Genomic DNA, 21312 nt, shown 5'->3' with positions numbered 1-21312 from the left:
TTCATTAACCAATCAAACATGTCCATAGTAGACAAAATAGCGAGGCACCATCTTGACTACCTCTTTCTTTGCTGCTCCGCAGTCAAGGTAAGTGCCTCTTTATTTTGGTTGCGAATTACTGTGATAAGGCTTTGCTTTATTATATATAATCACTGTTTTCTGTGTAGTTGTTAATTGAATTCTGGTTCTATTGTGTGCTGCTTTGTTGTGGTGTAGAGCTCACGCTGCACTTCGTGCACAATAGTTTTCAAATTATCAGTGTTTTTCAGCGCGTGTTGCGCTGCACGTAGTTTTCCTTTTTGATTTTACCTTTGTGCCGTTTTATTCGCTTGTGCGAGCTGTAAGCATTCGGCATGCCGGCGTGCTCCTCACGCTACCGGAGTCCGATCGTGCTTTGAGTCTCTTGGGAGCCTGCACTTATCTGGTTACGGGCTTGCAGGCATCCCATACAGGGTCGGATTGGGATCACAATTTGGCCCGGGCGCTGACGAAAAAAGTGGCCCACATTCAAGGGGCGTGGCCCACAATTAAGGAGCGTGGCCCACATTCAAGGGGCGTGCCCTTTCATGAAACACCATTTGGTTACACACATCAATGTCCTTGAATATTAGATGTAAATACATTAAGAATTTGGACAAGTATGGTAGTGCACTGTCCAGTGACCAGCTGAAAGAGGGCATCAAAGAGCAGAAATTGGATTATAAATTCAAATCTGTTCCGAACAGGGGCCCAATAATATGTTTGGCCCAGGGCCCCCAAAATCCTTAAGTTGTTTGGCACAGACAAGGAATGAAAGTGAGAGGATACTGTTCTTGCACAGGAAACAGGGCCAAGGGGACAATGGCGCCATGCTGAGCAGCTAAAAAAACAGCAAGGCCCCTTTCTGTCACAAAATTATTCGAGCCCTCCAGGGAAGGAGCACCTAATAAGCAGGAAGCCCCTGTTATTAATAACCTACTCAGCCCTCACCAGACCTTCAGCTCAGGAGCACATGAATAGCAGTAAGGCCCCTGCAATTAGTAAATTAATCAGCCCTCCCCAGCCCTCCAGGCCTCAGGGCAATGGGGGAGCACAAAACACAGCTGCTGGGTCATTGATGGTAGCCAGGGGGAGGCTGAGGTGAAGATGTTTCAAGTTGCAAAGATCACCTGGCCCCCACAGCGAGACCCATTCTTCCTCGCCCACTATGCCCTGAATGTGAAGGGCTGTGGGCGAGGTGTTAAAACTAGCACTGTTTATGTGCTGCGTGGGCCCCAGGGAGGCCGAGGTGAAAATGGCTCAAAGGCCTGCGCAACACCTGGCCCCCAGGGAGGCCGATTTTTTTCAAACAATCACCCCCTCCCCAGCCACCCTCAGCGTGATTGCCTTGCAGGGCAGGGGGTGACTGCGGCCGGACAGTGAAGTTGCATTCATTTCTCTCTCTCTCTGTCTCCGTGCCCTCTGTGAGCCGTTTTTTTTCCTCCCCTTTCCTAGTCCACAGAGAGCACGGAGACAGAGACCGAGAAATGAAGCAGCTTCACTGTGTGGCTGGGAAAGGGGAGAAAAAAAAACGGCCCACAGAGGGCACGGAGACACCGGCCCTTCGGCCGATGCCCGAATGCCCGCATTGCCAATCCGCCCCTGATCCCATACACACGCTGGTAGACGCCTCCCTCCGGGCTTGCACAACAGGAGGAAGCAGCTCGACAGTGCAGGCCGATACCGGGGCTGAATATATTTCATTTCTTGAGCTCATTGATCAACACTTCTTGCATTAACCCCTTCCTATGCTTTCTGGCTTTGGCTGCAATATTCATTTTTGGAAAACCTGATTGACTCAGGCAGGGGGAGTTAATTACCCTCCATTAGTTCTGCTCTTTAAGGGAGTGGTACCTTATTTCTTGGCCTCACTGTCCCAGCATTGACTCCCATTCAACGCCCTTTCCCACAGCTGGGTCAGGGTAGTAAAATTTGGCTTCCCACTCAGGATTTGGCGTTGAATATTCACATATTAACTAGAAATGTCAGACTGCGAGGTCTATGAGGAGGAATTGGCAGCTTATGGTCCTGCAGAGTACAAAGATTTCTATTATGATGATGGTATAGACACTCTTATTGAAAAGAAGTTAGATCACAAATTAGATAAGGCCCTTTCCTCCGCCTTACTGCCACTATCTTTGCTCCTTGACCAATTAGTAGGGGCTACTCCTACCCCTCTGACTGGTACTCCTAACCCCTTCCCTATTCCTCCCCCTGAGCCCCTGGTCTCCCTTGGCCTCATGTTTGGGTTTATTCCAAGCTACAGACAGACAGAGAGCATGATTATCAGATGAACCCCTTGGTCCCTGTCCCGGACACCTTCGTCCCTGTTCCCATGACTGACACTGATACAGATACTGCTTCCTCTCAGGAATTGCACCCACGTAAATGCGCCAAGAAGCACAAACACTCCCTTTCCCCAGTCCAAACTTCCCCTTTCAACTTTGATCACTCCAGTATTGTGCACCTCGCTCTTCTGATTAAGCTCCCGCCCCGTCAGTGGCGGAGTTCATGCAGACCAACCTGCGCAGGAGCTTTGATAAAGAGGTCAGAGCCCGCCTGAGATCTGAATGTCCCCATCCCAACCTTGCTAATAAAACTGCCTGACCCCTGAGAATGATTCTGCCATGCAGACATTCTTAAAGAAATATAAGAGAGACCCCAAAAGGGCATAGACCGAGCCCTTCGTGCTTGTCAGAACAAATTATTGGACATCTCTAGTCCGTTAGCAAAGATTTTGGAGATGGCACTCCAGGCGCAAGAGACTGGAGCAGCTATCCACCTGAAAGTCCTTGCAGGCTGGACCCAGAGGGGGATCTGTCTCCTTGGCAATGCCAACTGCGCCATTTCCTCAGAGAGACGCAAGTCAGTCCTCCTGCAAATCGATCCACAGCTCGTGGAACTAGCCTCTGCCGAACCAGGTCCCCTAGCTGAGGGGCAACTTTTTGAAGAACGTTTTGCAAAGGACATTGGGAAATTTGTTAACACGTTTACATCTCTAGATAAGTTGCAGTCATCTCTCAAGAGGGTATTCCATCCCCTCTCTGGCAGGGCTAGTCGTGGCAGGGGACGCTCGGCCGGCAGATTCAGTTATCGAAGTCCCTAGCGTAGGGGATACACCCAGGAACCGGACCAGGCTGGATTTTACCCCACCAGATCCAGAGTTTTCCGGGGGCGGTACAACAGGGGCATCAATAGAGGCTATAGGAACAACGATGCCCAGTCCTCAGGTAATCCCTAATCCCCTTCCTATGATTCCTCTGGGTGGCAGACTAATTCATTATCTGTAGAATTGGACAAAACTCATATCAGATGCGTGGATCATTCATACGGTTCAGGGGTATCAAATAGAGCTAACCAATGTTCCATGTCAGGCAACGCCCCTACTCCTCTCCATTATTCCCTACAAGAACAATCTTTTATAGACTCAGAACTTCAAGAGCTTTTGGCAAAGCAGGATATTGCTATGGGTCCCTTCATTCCCCGTGGTTATTTCAGCAACGTCTTCTTGGTACAAAAGAAGGGAGGAGGACAGAGATTAGTGCTAAATCTCAGGGAGTTTAATCCTTTTGTTGTCTACAGACATTCCAAGATGGAAGGAATCAATATTTAATGGGATCTGTTACTCGAAAGGGATTGGATGGTCTGCTTGGGCCTGAATTTCGCTTACCTAACGATCTCCATTTGCCACTCCCATCAGATATATATCTACTATTTCAGTGGAAAGGGCAATGGTTCCGTTACCTTTTCCTTCCCTTCGGCCTCTCCTCAGCACCGTGGGTCTTTACCAAACTGCTGAAGCCAGTGACCATGCTGCTTTGAGAGATAGGCGTCCACATGATCGTTTATCTGGACGACATGGTTCTCCTAGCCCAGGACCCCAGACTGTTATGCACTGACTGACAATGGTCGATCTCTCTGTTACAGAATTTGGGTTTTGCGATCAATACCATAAAATCCATGACTATCCCGTCTCAACAAGTAGACTTCCTAGGTTTCCAAATTGACTCAGTGACTGTCCAGTTGCTCCTCCTTGTGCCCAAGATCAAATCCATAAAGAGGGAGATACGAACAACTCTATCGAAGCAGATGGTCTCCTTGAGGTCCCTGGCGAGGATTGTGGGTCTCCTTGCGTCCTCAATTCAAGCTATCTTCCTAAGGCCTCGCCATTACATGGCACTACAATGCCTCAAGATTCACTATCTACCGAAAAGGTTGTCGTATGATCATTTGATCGCTCTGTTTCTAGACGCGCAAGAGGAGCTGCAATGGTAGCTAGCTCATATGGAGGCCTGGAACAGCAAGGCCATTTTCGGAGCCTCTCCAAACATAATTATCGAGTCGGATGCCAGTCATTGGGGCTGGGGCGCAAGATGCGGAGATTATGCCACTGGCGGTCAGTGGTCCGAAGAAGAGTTAAAATTACACATCAACTGTCTACAGTTGTTCGCCGGATCGTTTGCCACATGGTCGATCTCCCCATTGAAGAGCAATTGTTGCATCCTCCTGAGGATGGACAATGTGTCAGAGGTGCGCTATATAAATCGCCTATGAGTGAAGAAATCTCATCTTCTGGCCAATATCACAAGGAAGTTTTGGCACTTCTGCTTGGCGCAGAAGATCAGGATTGTGGCAGAATACATTCCCAGCAAGAGCAATCAGGTAGCGGACTGGAACTCCATGTTTCTGAGGGATTTCAGCGACTGGAGACTCCATCCTTCTATGTTTCTAGAGATCATGGGTATTCGAGGCCCCTGCCTGATAGATCTCTTTGCCTGTCATCTCAGTACTCAGCTTCCTCGCTTCTACAGCTGGAGACCGGACCTGATTGCGTTGGGGATGGACGCATTTCTTCATCACTGGGGCTCCCAGAGGAATTATACCTTTCCCCCATTTGTGTTGATCCGAGAGTAGCATCTCAGGTACGCCGACAGGCAATGTCATTAGTATTAATCACACCTTTATGGAAGACACAATCGTGGTTTCCGACTCTATTGGAATTGCCAGTTGACCTGCCAGTCAAACTGCATCTGTTCCCGATGCTGCTCCAGGACCCAGTGGGATCCCCACATCCTCTGGTCCTCCAGAATCAGTTAAACCTCATGGTTTGAATGCTCTCCGGAGACATGAACGAATTGACGGCCTTTCATCGCCCATTCGTCTGTTAGTAGATGGCAGGCGGGTGTGGTTGCTCCCCAAGAGCGCTTGTTTGTTTGTTTTTAAGATACAATTTAACTTGCCAATATATTTGGTGCATACTATGGGCCCGATGTAGGTGGCCAATACCGGTCGGAAACGGCCGAATTCGGCCGTTTCCGACCGGTATTTGGCCTTTTGAGATGATGGGGACCTTTTTTTCTCCGATTCGGTATTTTACTGATTCGGTAAAATTACCGAATCGGAAAAATACCGAATTGGTAAGTTTACCGATTTTTAAAAATCGGGATGTAGGTAGGACTAATTTCAGTCCCACAGGCCCTTCAGATTCGGTATTTTAACACCCAATCCAATTGGGTGTTAAAATACCGAATCCAGGTGTGCATGCACACCTATGCCATGTGACAGACAGACATGCCCTTAGGGCATGTCTGTGTGCCACATGGCACACAAGCCAGTATTGGGGGTGCTAGAGGGTGTCAAAGTGACACCCCCTGCACCCTTGCAGAAATCGGTAATTACCGAATCAGTAAATACCGATTCGGTAATGCACATTGATTCCTACGGGCTTCAAGGCCCATAGGAATCAATGGGGGATACCGATTCGGTATTTACCGATTCTGAAATACCCACATCTCCCCCCCTCCAATTTACCACTTCTTAAATACCGAATCAGTATGATTCGGTATTCAAGAAGTGGTAAATTGGAGTTTACCTACGTCGGGCCCTATGTATGCTATTTTGTCTCTAAATTGGTGTTTTCTTATTGAGAATTTAAAGTTGCAAGGCTGCTCTCTTTTAGGTAGGTACCTGAGTATTCTAAGTATTTTAGATCAAATGTGATTTGCATTTTTGGAACATTCTCCTAGAATTATATTGTTTTCATGGAACATTTGTAATGTGTCTTGCGGTTTAGTCTTGCTCTCTCTCAAACAGTTCAATGCGTTCATGCAGAAATGCATTTGTCACTATATTCTGTATTTTGCATGAAATAATGCCTTTTTGTCAACACTGTGCCTCTTAAATAAATCTGTTCACCTTTTGGCTTGGTTTCCAAGACTCACACATCTGTTTTCTTCATTTCTTAGTGCGAGCTTTCCCGGACACCCCGCCTCAAATTAAGATGCCCCTTTTGTCCCTAAATCACTCCTTCGATCACTTAGTGAAGTCAAGTCAAGTCAAGTCAGAGAATTTATATAGCGCACTACATACCCAGAGGGTCTCAAGGCGCTTGAGGAGGGGTGGGGAATTACTTGTCAAATATCCACGTTTTGAGTTGCTTTCTGAATGCTAGGTGGTTCTGGGTAAGGCGAAGGTAAGTGGGAAGTGAGTTCCAGGTTTTAGCTGCCAGGTAGGAGAAGGATCTACCTCCCATGGTGGTTTTGTTGATGCGAGGTACAGTGGCAAGGGCTTGGTTGGAAGATCGTAGCTGTCGGGAGGGGGTGTAGAAGGACAGTCGTGTGTTGAGGCATTCTGGTCCGATTTCGTAGAGTGCTTTGTGTGCGTGGGTTAGGAGCCGGAAAGTGATCCTCTTATTGACGGGAAGCCAGTGGAGGTTTTTCAGGTGACCAGAGATATGTTCTTTACGCGGGATGTCTAATTTGAGCCTGGCTGAGGCATTTTGGATTCGTTGGAGTTTTTTCTGGAGTTTAGCGGTAGATCCGGCGTAGAGGGTGTTTCCATAGTCCAGTCGGCTCGTGACCAGAGCGTGAGTGACCGTTTTCCTAGTTTCGGTGGGGATCCAACGAAATGTTTTTTTGAGCATGCGAAGAATGTTGAAGCAGGATGAGGAGACGGCGTTGACTTGTCTGTTCATTGAAAGTGAGGAATCCAGGATGACGCCCAGGTTCCGTGCGTGGTCTGTCGGGATGGGTGCATTTCCAAGGGCTTCTGGCCACCAAGAGTCGTCCCATGCGGAGGGGGAGGTACCTAAGATGAGGACTTCTGTTTTATCTGAGTTCAGTTTCAGGCGGCTGTGTTTCATCCATTCGGCTACTTCTTTCATTCCTTCGTGTAGGTTAGTTTTGGCGGTGCTAGGGTCATTGGTGAGTGATAGGATCAGTTGAGTGTCATCCGCGTAGGAGATGATGTTGAGGTTGTGTTGGCGGGCGATGGCCGCGAGGGGGCTCATGTATACGTTGAAAAGGGTGGGGCTGAGTGAAGATCCTTGTGGTACGCCGCAGATTACTTCAGTGGCCTCTGACTTGAATGGTGGAAGGCGGACTCTCTGGGTTCTTCCGGTGAGGAACGAGGTGATCCATTCTAGTGCTTTTCCTTGGATTCCGATGTTTCTGAGGCTCTGTAGAAGGGTGCTATGGCAGACTGTGTCGAAGGCTGCGTATAGGTCGAGGAGAATGAGGGCGACTGTGTCTCCGTTGTCCAGTAGAGTTCGAATGTCGTCTGTTGCTGCGATGAGGGCGGTCTCAGTGCTGTGTTTTGCTCGGAAGCCGGACTGTGAGGAGTCGAGGGATTTGTTGGCTTCGAGGAAGGCGGCGAGCTGGTTGTTGACAGCTTTCTCGATGACTTTGGCCGGGAATGGAAGGAGCGAGATGGGGCAGTAATTTTTGAGTTCGGTGGGGTCCGCTGTGGGTTTTTTCAGAAGGGCGCTGAGTTCAGCGTGTTTCCAGCTTTCCGGGAAGGTGGCGGAGTTAAAGGAGCAGTTGATGACGTCTCGGAGGTGCGGTGCTATGATGGAGTCTGCTTTGTTGAAGATGTGGTGAGGGCATGGGTCTGTGGGGGATCCTGAGTGGATGGAGTTTATTAGGCGGATGGTGTCCTCAGTGGAGATTGGGTTCCAGTCATTAAGGATGTTCGAGGGGGGTGAAGGTCCAGCAGATGGTTGGGTGGGTTGGTCTCCGGGTTGGTTGTCGAAGCTGTTGTGGATGTCTGCAATTTTGTTGTGGAAGAATGAAGCTAGGGAGTCGCAGAGGGCTTGAGAGGGGGTGATGTCGTTAGAGTTGGCCGAGGGATTGGTGAATTCCTTGACGATGTTGAAAAGTTCCTTGCTGTTGTGGGCGTTGTTATCTAGTCGGTCCTTGAAGGCGGTCTTCTTGGCCTTTCGGATCAGTTGGTGGTGTATGCGGGTGGCGTTTTTGAAGGCGTCCTTGGTGCTGGTGGTAGGGTCTTTTTTCCAGGTCTTCTCAAGGGAGCGGCAGAGTTTCTTGGATTTCTTAAGATCATCGTTGAACCATGAGGCCTTCTTGCTGCCAAGTTTGCTTTGTCGTTTTTTCAGTGGTGCTAGGATGTCGGCGCTGTTGGATAACCATAGGGTGAGGTTGGTGGCGGCTTGGTCGGGGTTTGAGGAGTGGGCTGGGGGGTTTAGAAGCAGCGATGAGGAGATCTGGTCGATGGTGATTTTGTTCCAGTTTCTTTGCAGAGTTGGTTGGGGGTGGTTGTTGGGTTTGGGCTTGTTGTAGGTAAAGTGAACGCAGCTGTGGTCAGTCCAGAGGAGAGCCGTAGTGTGGCTGAAGGAGACATGATTGCTGGAGGTGAAGATAGGGTCGAGAGTGTGACCTGCGATGTGGGTGGGGGAAGTGACCAGTTGTTTAAGTCCGAGGTTGGCGAGGTTGTCCAAAAGGGTGGTGGAGTTGCGGTCGTTGTTCTTTTCAAGGTGAAAATTGAGGTCTCCCAGAAGGATGTAATCTTTGGAGGGGAGCGCGTGTGGAGTGATGAAGTCCGTGATGTCCTCACTAAATTGTGTGCGGGGTCCTGGTGGCCTGTAAAGGAGGGTGCCTCTGAGTGTGGTCTTGGGGTCGATGTGGATCTGGAGGTGAAGGTGTTCAGAGTTGGCGAGATTGACGTCAGAGCTGGTTGAGATGCGGATGGATTTCTTATGGACGATAGCGATTCCTCCTCCTGTGTGGCTGGTACGGTCCTTGCGTATGATCTTATAATCTTCTGGGATGGCAATGGTGATGTCTGGGGCGGAGGAGGCGTTCATCCATGTTTCTGTTAGGAAGGCGACGTCCGGAGAGATGGTGTCTAGTAGATTCCATAGGTCAATGGCGTGCCTGTGGACCGATCGGGTGTTGAGCAAGATGCATTGTAGGTGGTTGGTGTCGGGAATCTGTGGTGTGATCTTAGCGGAGTTGTTGACGGTGCCGATGAATTTGCAGGAGTAGCATGAGAAAGGTCCATGGGTGTGTCCAGGAGCGGCTTGGACGCAGTTTGGGGAGCGGCCGGGGTTAAGGGCTAGGAGGGTGGTGGCATCGTAGGTAATGCGGGAGGGCTGGGCAATGCGAGGGCCAGGGGGACTGGCGCTGGGCGCGGTCCAGGCGCGGACGGGCGTAGACGGGCTTACCTTTGGCGCACCTTCGGCGCGAATGGGGCGCGATAGCTGCGCGTGAACGCTGCACGCGGGAACAACTGTCATATATGGATAGTGAAGGGGGAGGGGCGAGGGCGGCTCAGCTGGGAGGCGGGGCGGGCTTACTAGCAAGACAACAACAAACAAAATGGCAGCGGAGGGGGGAGCACAGCCGAGCGCTTGGGGATAACGCGCTAGCACAGAACAGTAACAATGCTAATTAAACAAAAATGCATACAGAGCAGAAGCGTCAAGCAAGGCAGACTGCAGGCATAAATAGCGAGGCAGTTGTGATACAAAGCGCAGCTTCTACGATACCAGGTGTCGTCAGAGACACTGGGGAGCGACCATTCAGCTCGAAAGCGAAGAGAGTCACAGCGCTTCGAGGTAATGGAGCGCTCTGTGTAGTCTGTGGGAGGGCGGCTCAGCTGGGAGGCGGGGCGGGCTTACTAGCAAGACAACAACAAACAAAATGGCAGCGGAGGTGGGAGCACAGCCGAGCGCTTGGGGATAACGCGCTAGCACAGAACAGTAACAATGCTAATTAAACAAAAATGCATACAGAGCAGAAGCGTCAAGCAAGGCAGACTGCAGGCATAAATAGCGAGGCAGTTGTGATACAAAGCGCAGCTTCTACGATACCAGGTGTCGTCAGAGACACTGGGGAGCGACCATTCAGCTCGAAAGCGAAGAGAGTCACAGCGCTTCGAGGTAATGGAGCGCTCTGTGTAGTCTGTGGGAGGGCGGCTCAGCTGGGAGGCGGGGCGGGCTTACTAGCAAGACAACAACAAACAAAATGGCAGCGGAGGGGGGAGCACAGCCGAGCGCTTGGGGATAACGCGCTAGCACAGAACAGTAACAATGCTAATTAAACAAAAATGCATACAGAGCAGAAGCGTCAAGCAAGGCAGACTGCAGGCATAAATAGCGAGGCAGTTGTGATACAAAGCGCAGCTTCTACGATACCAGGTGTCGTCAGAGACACTGGGGAGCGACCATTCAGCTCGAAAGCGAAGCGCCCCAGTGCCCCCCTGCCCCTTATGAAAACGCTCCCAAAACCTCCCTTGAACATTTTGTGCACCTATTACCTACTAAAAATGTATGTGTCTAGGGTCTCGGTACACACTGGGGAGTATTCTAATGTTTAAGACTATTAATAAAATTCCATGATGCAGTCCTAAGATATACACGTCAACTGCAAGGATGAGGAATGTGATGATGAAGACATGGATTTGAAGTTATAAAGGCCTATTAAAAGCCTCTTAACATGTATACACACACACACCCTAGAAATTGAACATTAAAACAGATCGACAAATTAGACTTAAAAGGTCTTTGCAAGAGACAGATGTTTAGGTGGAGCAAAACTTACCCCATAAAACAGAAATGTGGGCTCACATTTCCCTCTATATTTTTCTAGTGAATCAATGCCATCAACCTCGGCCTATATGAAACAAAAACAAACTTGGATTACTTTAAAGTACAGCAGCTGAAAGATTTTAGAACAAATAACACACGTACTAATCGATGAAAATATCTAAATCATAGTACTTATTGACAGAAAACTATGAAGAACAATGACCATTCTTAGAAGGTTAGAGGTCATGATGAACCCCTGTAACACTATTGATGTGACCTCATGATGCCACAATCCATAAAGTATGATCCTGATTGATAAGCAACATTATGATATTGTTTGGTATAGTTTTAACAGTTTCAAGCTAAAATTCAGACCAAAGCAGAACTATTGTTAACTTTAGGACAATGAACCTGTACCTTTCCAGCGCTGATGAACTTTTTTTTAATTCTGCATATAAAAGGCAAAACGAGACTACAGCGGAAAGGCTAAATTGTTTGATATTCAGGATCTATGGACTGACAAAAAGGCCTTAAATTCACTTCTAGAGAGAAGGCAGATTACCTCTTTTTTCAATTGTAGTTTGTAAAACAGAGTATTCAGAACCTTGTCACCCATTCCCTGGGGCCCACTTTATCAAATAAGGGGAGTGGGGTGTGAGGCCCACTCCCCAAGCCTTAAAAGGCCCACAGGACCCTATTGCCGGGTCTGACTGCTTCAAAAAAAAGGGGGGTCCACGGCCCCCATCGCCGAACTTTAAAAGGCCCTGGGGAACCCATCCCCGGCGTTGACATTAACTTTAAAGGGAGGTGGGCTGCCAGCCCTGTCCATGAGCCTCTTAAGACTCCGGGGACCCCATCCCCTGAGGCTGGGTTATACACTGTGTCCTGGCACAGGCAGGGGAACATATGTTTACTCAACCAGGTGGGAACATTTTTAAATTTCCCACTGCATGGGAGCAAAAATGCCTTCTCTGCCAACAGGAGGGCATATCTGCTCTCAGTTGGTGGGAGCTTTCACAAATGCCCTCACTAAGTGGGAGCAGACTTCTGTTTCCCTGCCCATGCTCCTATCATCAGGGAAGCACATATTGCTCCCACAACTGTTCCTGCCAGCTGGAGCAATGCCGGCTCACAAGGCACACCGGGAGCCGACTGGGGCCGCAGGGGCCCTGGGGCTTCCCATGGCCCCCAACATATTGCACCCACCCAGAAAGTAAAGAGGCCACAGGGGATGGGTCCCCGGTGCCAATTAAGACTTGGGGAGGACCCACTTGGCCCCCCTCTCCTTTAATGTGCCAATAGGCCATGGGAATCCCCGGGCCTATTAAGACTAAGGAGGGGTACCGCATGTGGCCCTCCCCTTATTAATTGGATTCTACCCTATGGGTTGGGTCCCCGGGAATTATCAAGGCACAGGGAGGGGGGTGTTGTGTGTCCCAGGCCCTTTTTGGGGCATTTGACCTTGGGAATAGGGTACTCAGGCCTCTTAAGCCTCGAGGAGGGGCATCACTCACCCTCTTCACCTATAATTAAAGTATGGGGATGGGGTCCCTGGGGCCCATTTAGGCCTGGGAAATGGGTCACATGCCCGCCCTCCCCTAAAAAATATTGTATTTGGCCCTGGGAAATTGGGCCCCTGGGGTCTCTTAACGCTTGGAAGGTGGGGGGACATGCTCTCCTCCCCTATAATTAAACTATGACCCTGTGGAATGGGTCTCCAGGCCGCTTTGGGCTAAGTAGGGGCATATACCCCTTTCCTTAAAATTAATGCATTTGGTTTCAAGGGATGGGGTCTCTGGGTCTCTTAGGCCTCGGGGAGGGGACCAGGTACCTCCCCTCCCCTATAATTAAAGTACTTCCCTGGGGCTCATTGGGGCTCTGGGAAGAGGCCATGTGCCCCCCTCCAAGAATAATATATTTTTGAGCCCCTGGGTTATGGGCCCCCCAGGGCCCATTTGGGCTCGAGGTTGGGGAGGCATGTGTACCTTCCCTTGAGATTAATATATTTGGCCCCAGGGGACGGGGTACTTGGGCCCATGCACTGTCCCTCCCCTATAATTAGGCGAGGATGTAGCCTTACGGTGAGAGTGGTCGACCTCGGAGCTGGGGAGCAGGGTTCAAGTCTCGGCAACGACGCTCAACATCCTGTGATTCTGGGCAAACCACTTAATCACCCCGTGCCTAACAAAAGACAAAAAAAATGAATGTGTCCATCTGTAACGAAACTGATGCTCATGTAAAGAGCTCTGATACCTGATATCTTTGGGTCTAGTTTGCGCTATATAAACTCAATTGAAAAAAATGAAAGTGCAACCCTGGGATTGGAGTTCAAGGGGCTCTTTGGGCAAGGGGCTGAATGCCCCCCGTATAATCTAATAATATATTTTTTGGCCCTGGGGGATGCAGTCCTGGGGCTAATAGCGGCCTGGGGAGAGGGGCTGTGTGCCACTTCTTCTTTTTCGTTTTCCTTTTAAAGGCCCTGGGGATCAGGTCCCAGGGACCAATAGTGGCTTGGGGAGGAGGGGTCCAAGACCTTCAGCCCTTTATTTAAAAAAAAGGCCCTGGAGGATTAGGTCTCTGTGGCCACCAGCGGCTCGGGCGCCAAGTGCACCCCCTCCCCTTTTTAAAGAGAAAGGGCCCTGGGGATTGGGTCCCTGGACCAATAGTGGCTTGAGCTAGGGGTTGTGTGACTGCCCTTGGCAGGGGTTTGGTTGAGTGTGAGGTGTTGGCCATCAGGCCCTTTGGACAAACCCCCCTGCGTACATCCAAGGGCTGTGCAAGGTGGAGGTTGGCGTTAGATATGGTAATGCCAATATTACTTTATGTTAGAAAAACCCTAGAAAATCGCTGGAAAAAAACCACAAAGGTTAAAATAACATAAAAGGAATAAATAATTATATCTTACTTTACATTTTTTTTAAAACACAGAAATTCACCAACTGTTACCCCGACATGCACTGCTCATACCCTCACATATTACATACTCCTGACATGCTTTATGACATCATTTATAACATCACTGATGACGTCTCAAATAACATCACTGAAGACTTCACTAATGACATTGCCCAAGCTACGTTTGTACTCATTACTCTCTAAAGAAGTATGGGATTGGAGGTATGAAACGAAGTACTAAATAGCTCAGAAAAAATATAAAGAATAATTAATGCCTTCACATATAGAAACCCCTTGGGTGAGGCAAGCGTCTGTAATGTGCACCATTGGGCTTGAGCTTTCTTTTACCTCGGTGGACCCTCCTTTACTTCTTAAAGCTTTATCGATGTGCTCTACAGTCTCATCAAATCAAACCTTTTTATTAAAGGTCTATAACATTCAATGAATGTAATTCAATTTGTCCCTACTGAACTTCTTTGATTTTTCCTCCTTGAGTTCCTCTCTAATTTTTTTCCTATTCTGTACCATATTTTGTATTGCTTTCTTAATTTCCTCTCTGCTTGTGATTGTTTCCAAGTCTTTCTTCTACTCAGCATTCCTGTCCCTGCTCTCCTCTATTGCGCTTGAAGTTAACACGGGCATGCCTAACTAATGTAGTTGGGTTCTCCTGACGATCTTTGCTCTGCACACATTTTTGATACAGCTGGCTCTGTCTGACTTCCATCTTCTCCAAGGTACTGAGATGGCTTCACTCGCACTAATGCCACCAATATTATGTTAAACGATGGGGGCAGTGCAGTATTGCCTTCGATATTGTCTCACATTCTACACTTTGCCTCCAGCTACACTGTGTAGGTATCAGAGACAAAGCTCTCTTTTTTCCAAGAACAGAGCTCTCAATCTGTCCCTTTTGCCCTATTTCATTCTCGCCCCAGGACATTGGTATGTAGCGTGCCTCCTTTGGCTGACTTCATCAGTGGCTTTGGTTTGTTTCCCTGTTATATTTCATGGAGACGATACATTAACTGTAGTACACTTCGGAGACCAGTTTCCAACCTCTGCCAGCAATGTTCATGTTTGTCTGTCAGCAGTGGCACTCTGGGTTACAAAGAACACTCTGAAGCTGAAGGAGGTAAGACTGAGCTGCTGCTACCCTCCTCCCCTCCAATTCTACAAATAATCTGGGTTATCATTCTCAATGTTTCTTTGAGTCTTGGGAAGTAAATCAGTGTCCCAACGTCTTCTTGTGTCTACTATTTACGTATGATGCGTAAGGTAATACTGCTAGATTCTCATTAGATCATGGACCTAGCAATTGTCTTATCTTACATTTATTATTGAAAAGCCGTTATTCCAAACTGTCACTGCTAGGCTCCTTTTAAGCCAATGTAACAACAGGATAATTTGTACTAATTGGACTGGTGGTGACCGTTGTCCACCGCTATCTCAGTATATAATTATGATTCCTTTATTTCCGACTTTTTCCTACCTATTTGTAGGGTTTACCTATGTGCTTGGACATGATGTCATGTCTCTTTCGCCTCTTCCCGGGCTTAAAGGCCTAAGCTAGAGGGACTCTATCTTGTCTCTGTCCTGACTCTCTGAGGTCCTTGTAGGTCAGAGGTATTGCTTTAGTTTTAACTGTTGTTCGCTAGTTAGAAACCGGTGAAGACCGGCTCTTATCGAAGGAATGTGCTTATTTCCCGGGCTCCAGACGCAACAGCAGCTGGCCACTGTGGGTGCGTAGGGAGCGCAGGGCTTGGTACAGGAATTCGGTGGGAGGCAGGTTGCTGGCTGGAAATTTCCATGAAGAGAAGGCCTTCTATATTATCGAGGTGTGGTGGAGCAGAGACAGAGTTCAATTCCAGTAGTCACTCTAGTCAGTACCAATAGTTGTCCCCATGGATGCAGCAATTGTTATCATAGTGGCAGTTGAAATTTGAAGATAGCTGGTGAATGCTGAAGAAGGTGGCAGTTTCGATGAGGCATAGCGGTGCAGATGTGTCCCCGTGATTGCAAAGCAGAGTCCTGAATTAACCGAAGCAACAGTGAGAGAGGGGCCAGCTCAACTGCCAAGGCCGGAATGTGCAGGACCAGGGTGGGGCGTTCTTAGTTAGAGTATGATACATAACCATTTATTCTTTGCTCTTTAGGTTGTGCTTAGGTTTCCATTTGCATAAATGCTATTGCTCTTTCTACCTTATTATTGTTATGTAATAAATGGACTCCAATGATTACCCATTGCAGTCGAATTTTATTTCTGAGGCAGAATTAACCTTTTTTCTAGCCAGGTGCTGAAGTATAGAAGGATGTGTAATTCCCTTCTTACAGGTAACTGATGATAGTAGAATGTGTAGTTCATGACAAGGAATAACTTCAGATGAGAATATTTTGGCCTAACAGTTCTTGCTTGGGAGGATTGAGACCTTTCTTTAACAAATGCTCACGGAGGGACGGGTTATTTCCCCTCCAATGGGTAGTTGTTGATATAGAAGTGAGATCAGTTCTTGAGCAGGAAAGTCCAACTAATAATAATATTCCTCTAGTTTATTATCGTTTCCCCATTCTCAGGTAGGTATTTTAGGTGTTGTGCTCTATAGGGCCTGAGAAGGGTGGTGGTACATGGAGGCTGGGTGTGCTATAATAGGTAAGCTGATAACAAGGTATGAAAATCCGGTCGCTACAGCCAACCCGTAAAATAACCTACCTTTGATCATCTTGACATGCTCCACTATGGAACGGGACAGGATTTTAAGACCTTGTGTATCTGTCATAGAGTCCTACAAATCAAGACCCAGTCTTCAATTATTCCAGAATCAATACTCTCCTATTCATGATACTCCTTGGCTACTCAAATCTTTTGATCTCATAGAGAGGGCAAACCCTCTCCTATCTTGCCTCTAGGCACTGAAATGCTTTACCTCCTCATCTCTGCCAAGAATCAACCTTAAATTTAAGAAAAGCTTGAAAACCTGACTATTCATTTGAGTCTCTTCTATTCTTATAGCTCGTGTGCTAGGATACTCTTCTTTAACTTGCTGCTGAATTAATTCTCCAACGATTCAAGAGTCTCTCTGCATATTTTACTAATGTTGCCTTTAACTTAATTGAGCTATTCCTAGGATGATCTTGCATCAAATTTTCATCCATAACATCTACAAATGGCATAGTTCAAGAAGGGATGTGCTTGCTGTACGCCAAGATGACGACAAGCTTGTGGAGCTCTGAGGGCTGCCTCTGACCCCCACGACATACCAGAGCCTAGTTCTGCCCTGTTCGCTTGTAGAAATTAGCCAAACTCCTGAGAGGCGAGAGGCATGATAGGAGGAGCACGGAGGGCTCTGACCTGCACTGAGGCCCGATTGACAAGACAACTCCCGCCCTATTCTGCGGCACACAAGATGGCGACGGGCGGGGCCTGGTGCCCGTGATGGCCCTAGCCGCCCTTTCTCACTGCGAGTTGCTTGAACCTGAGGTGCTCTCTGGCGTCAGTACTCTGCATGCTGTGGGCCCGGCCCAAGAAGCGCTTGAGGGAGTTGGCTTTTGCATAACCGCAGACCTAGGAAACATGTGACGTCCGCATTTCCTTATTGCAGACCACCCAGACCCCATGTCGCTCTGTACTGTTAGCACTGTGGATGCTGTGAGCCTGGCCCCGGGGGAGTGAGGCTCTGGTGGGAGGCGATTTCTGCCTGACTCAAAGAGTAGGGATCTCTGTGGAGGAGCCCAGTGCAGAAGAGGCAGGGTGCTGCTGACAGGGATTTGCACTTCATGAGGAGACTTTATGGAATGCCTTCACAGCCCAGCTAGACCTGGACTATGGGGGTCAGTCTGTGTGTCGACGGAGTTGTTGGGACAGCGCCAGTGAAAGAGTCAGACACTGCACCGGCTGGGGGTATTTGCTCTGCGTATCAAAGGACAATGGCGCCATAAACGTGAGGCCTTTTTCGCAGAATGTGGAGGATGAGCTTGCATTTTGACTCTACTTCCTCCTGATGCCATGAAGAACATTACGTGAGTGGGTGCATCTCAAGTGACCGACAGGTGGACAGCAACCACAGGGCCCATGCTGGAAGTAGTGGCCACATGTACTAAGATTTTCATTTGCGATTTCCTAATAGCAAACTTTTGTGATTCGCTATCAGAAAATTGCAAAAACCTATGTACTAATGGGACCATTGCCTGATCTTAAAAAATGTTTTTGCATACATTCACAAAGGGGTAAATTGAATTTAGAGGCAAAAAGCAAATGTTTTGTGACCGCATTTTGGTCACAAAGCATTCATACATACCACTGTGAGTGGCTTTTAGGATGGGACGCCTTTAACACGCCACTTCCTACTACCAAATCGCTAACCCATTTTGCAATTCAGTAATAGGTTACTGAATCACAAAATAGAATTTGGTACATAGAAAAAGGTTTTTTACAGGTCGCAAACAACCGGTTTCTGCAAACTGGGCCATTTGCGACCCAGAAAAAGCTATGTCCATATGACCCCTGATGAATTAAAGCCTTCTGAGACTGACTCTGCATTGGGGAACCGCCTGTCAGGGGGAGACTGCTAAGGGGCCCAGATAATTTGCAGTGCATGGAGGCGTGCTGTCCCCTCCCCCAACCGCATGAATAAACTGTTAAGCTGTTAAACTGGCTGGCGGGGCATGTCGAGGGACAGAGCAGTCAGAACAATGTTAGAAAAATTGACCTGCCTGAAAGGATGAAGGGAACGGACATGGTGGTCTCAATGTTGTTCATCCTGGAGAGGGTCCACAAAGTCCCTCTGAGGCCACCCCCACCTAGGTCAATGCCATGCCTTGTGGTAGCCCGCCTTCTGAATTATAGGAACAGAGACCTGATTTTACAAAAATTACGAGAGACCTGATGATACCACATCCCTTCCATAATGCCTCAGTGGCCATCTTTCCAGGATAAACGCTGGCCGTCCAGTAGCGGCAGACCTCCTTCCTCAATGTTAAAAAAGAACTGAGAGAAGTAGAAGTGTGATATATGGTTCTGTTAGCTGGCCACCTCAAAGTTATAATTGATGGACAAGCTACTTTCTTTAATGATACACCTGATGCATAGGACTAAATGGGGGCCGCACCAAATCCCGGTCACCGCTCTGGATGACAGAGTTTCACCAGAAGCACTACGCTAGCACCACAACTTTCACAAGTCTCCATCTCAGCAGTCAATCTCCATTGATCGCTCCTTGAGAAAGGGCTAACCCAGCCCGAAATGCATCGGAGCATTTGTGTTGTGTAAAAAAATGCAGTCTCAATCCTAATGAATTCACAACGGTTAAACATGGATAAAAAATGTTGATCAAACAAAAATATGTGAACATTGATGATAAACTTTAATCAACAAAATTAAAAACGTTTCACTTTAAAACCATACGGAGTCTGTCGCGTGTTTGACGAGCCCAAAGGTGTGCCCTATCACAAGGATGCGTTTACGCACACGGTAACGCACTCAACCAGGCCTATAAAGGTGGCCTTTATGCCATGGACGATGGAGCCCCAAACCATCAAAGCCAAAACGCAGCTGCCAAGGACAAAGAGAAGGTATCAGTAGTGCATTCACAACAAGGGGACAGACGTAGATGGAGAGAGCAGCAGGGCTGGATAAAGCATCCTCTTTTAGGAAGTCACTGGAGAGCTCCCCTGAGTCACATCAGTCAGCCTCGATCTCCAAGAGTTTGAAATTGGACACACTTCCTGAGGACTTTGTGTCTGGAACTTGAATAAATCCCAGGTTGGAGGCTGACCTTTAAGTTTGTGCTTTTCACACTTCCCCTTTACCTCTGTTCCTTATCTTCCCATTGGATGGGGGTTGAAGCTTTTGGGGGATACCATGTCTGAACTTTTCCCCCATCTGTCGGGCTTTGGGTCTGTACAGTTATCTAACCTTCTTTTACTGAAGTAACATGGCTTCACCAATCTTTCTCCGCTATTACTTTGCTACAAGGGAGATGGAGGCGAAGAGGCCATTACAGTGGTTGTTGCGGCAGCCATCCCTCAAGAGAAAATCTCACATCAGAAATGGCATAGAGGATTTGGTTTTTACAGCTATATTTTGTTCCTTGTTTTGGCTCGAGGGCCGTTGCTACTCTGCCTATCTAGGTGCTCTCTGAGATGGGCCCTGGGGAGGGGATGGGTGTAGGCATGGGGAGGTGCCAGAGGGGATAGGCCTGAAATGTACGCTGCGATGGAGAAGATGACAACATTTTCCTTCATCTCTTGGAATTTTTGCAGAATGGGGTCTGTAGACAAGAGATACAAAATCCAGACTTTCCTAAAGCGCAGAGGGGTGGACATAGCCCTTCTCCAGGAGACACACTTGACTGGCCCGAAGATACCCAAGTTGCAAAGATGTTAGAGGGGATGTATCTATGCGATGACCAGCACCTCTTTTTCAAGAGGGGTGCTGATCTGAGTTAGGCCAGGAAACCCCATAGAAGTTATAAAGACACATCTTGCCATCGATGGCTGGTATGTTTTTATAGAGGGTAGACTCAATGACGTTTGCATATAAATTAGCAATATTTATGCCCCAAAAGTGAGCCAGCTGCAGTTCTTATCTGAACTGTAAAAGATACTCACATTAGATCCTCACATCCCATAGTTATTGGGAGGAGACTACAACTATGTTGGTGATGTTAACCTTGACCGCTCTGTTCCTCCACTGGTTGACTCACCCCTGATAAAAGTGGCGCAGGCCTACAGATATTGGGTGAAGCACTGGACCATCCGGGACGCATGGCATGACCTGAACCCAGGATGTAGGTACTTCTTCTTCTATTCCCCAGTATATGACTCACAAGTCTGCTTTGACAAAATACTGAGCTCAGCAGGGCTTGTCACCCTGGTTGTGCAGACTGAAGACCTAGACTGTATGCTATCGAAACATAACCCTTTTTTGGCTGAACTCAGTTGGGGAGGGGGCACATCGATCATCCCCATCGGAAGGTCCCCCGGCTAAGTATTTTAACCCACATTAAGGGTCCCCCTGGGATACCAGATTGTGGGCTACTTCACCACAAATGCTCATAGTGCCTCCCATACAAACCTTCAAAGCTGTGATAAAGGGACACTGCCTCAGGGGAAACAGCCATCACAACGATAGCAAAACTAAGCAATACCATTACAACAAAACTTTTACAATGCAAGATCCATTACAACCCATGCTATTACAAAGAATGCCATTACAACACAGATGCTATTACAACGTATGGCATTACAACATAAGTATGGGTAAGTATTTAATTTAATTAATATTAATTTAATTTACTTAAATTAATTTTATTATTTTAATTACATTTAATTTTAATTTAATTTAATATATTTTAACTTAATTTGATTACATTTTAATATAATGTATTTTAAATAAACCCCTACACTATTCAACACTAACCCTACTATTACACCCCCTGAAGTTAGAATAGTAATTTTAACCCCTACACAATCCAACACTTACCCTACTATTACACCCCCCGGAGTTAGAATAGTAATTTTAACCCCTACACTATCCAACACTGTCGCGTTCTAATCTAGGACCCTGATCGATACTGTGACCT

At 47.7% G+C, this 21312-nt stretch overlaps 1 protein-coding gene across 1 annotated transcript in view; it reads right to left on the bottom strand.

The window, feature by feature from the left end:
- NME9 (NME/NM23 family member 9) overlaps positions 1-21312 on the bottom strand; it is a 703404-nt gene that overhangs the window by 412553 nt on the left and 269539 nt on the right. Inside the window, exon 6 of the mRNA XM_086955486.1 lies at positions 10854-10925. Within this exon, the coding sequence (XP_086811612.1) occupies positions 10854-10925 (72 nt within the window). The remainder of the gene's footprint in view (positions 1-10853; positions 10926-21312) is intronic.

Source organism: Lissotriton vulgaris, chromosome 2_1 (genome assembly GCF_964263255.1).
Source record: "Lissotriton vulgaris chromosome 2_1, aLisVul1.2, whole genome shotgun sequence".
Taxonomy (NCBI): Eukaryota; Metazoa; Chordata; class Amphibia; order Caudata; family Salamandridae; genus Lissotriton; species Lissotriton vulgaris.
Note: the sequence above shows the minus strand (reverse complement) of the source record. Positions and strands in the feature narration are given on the sequence as shown.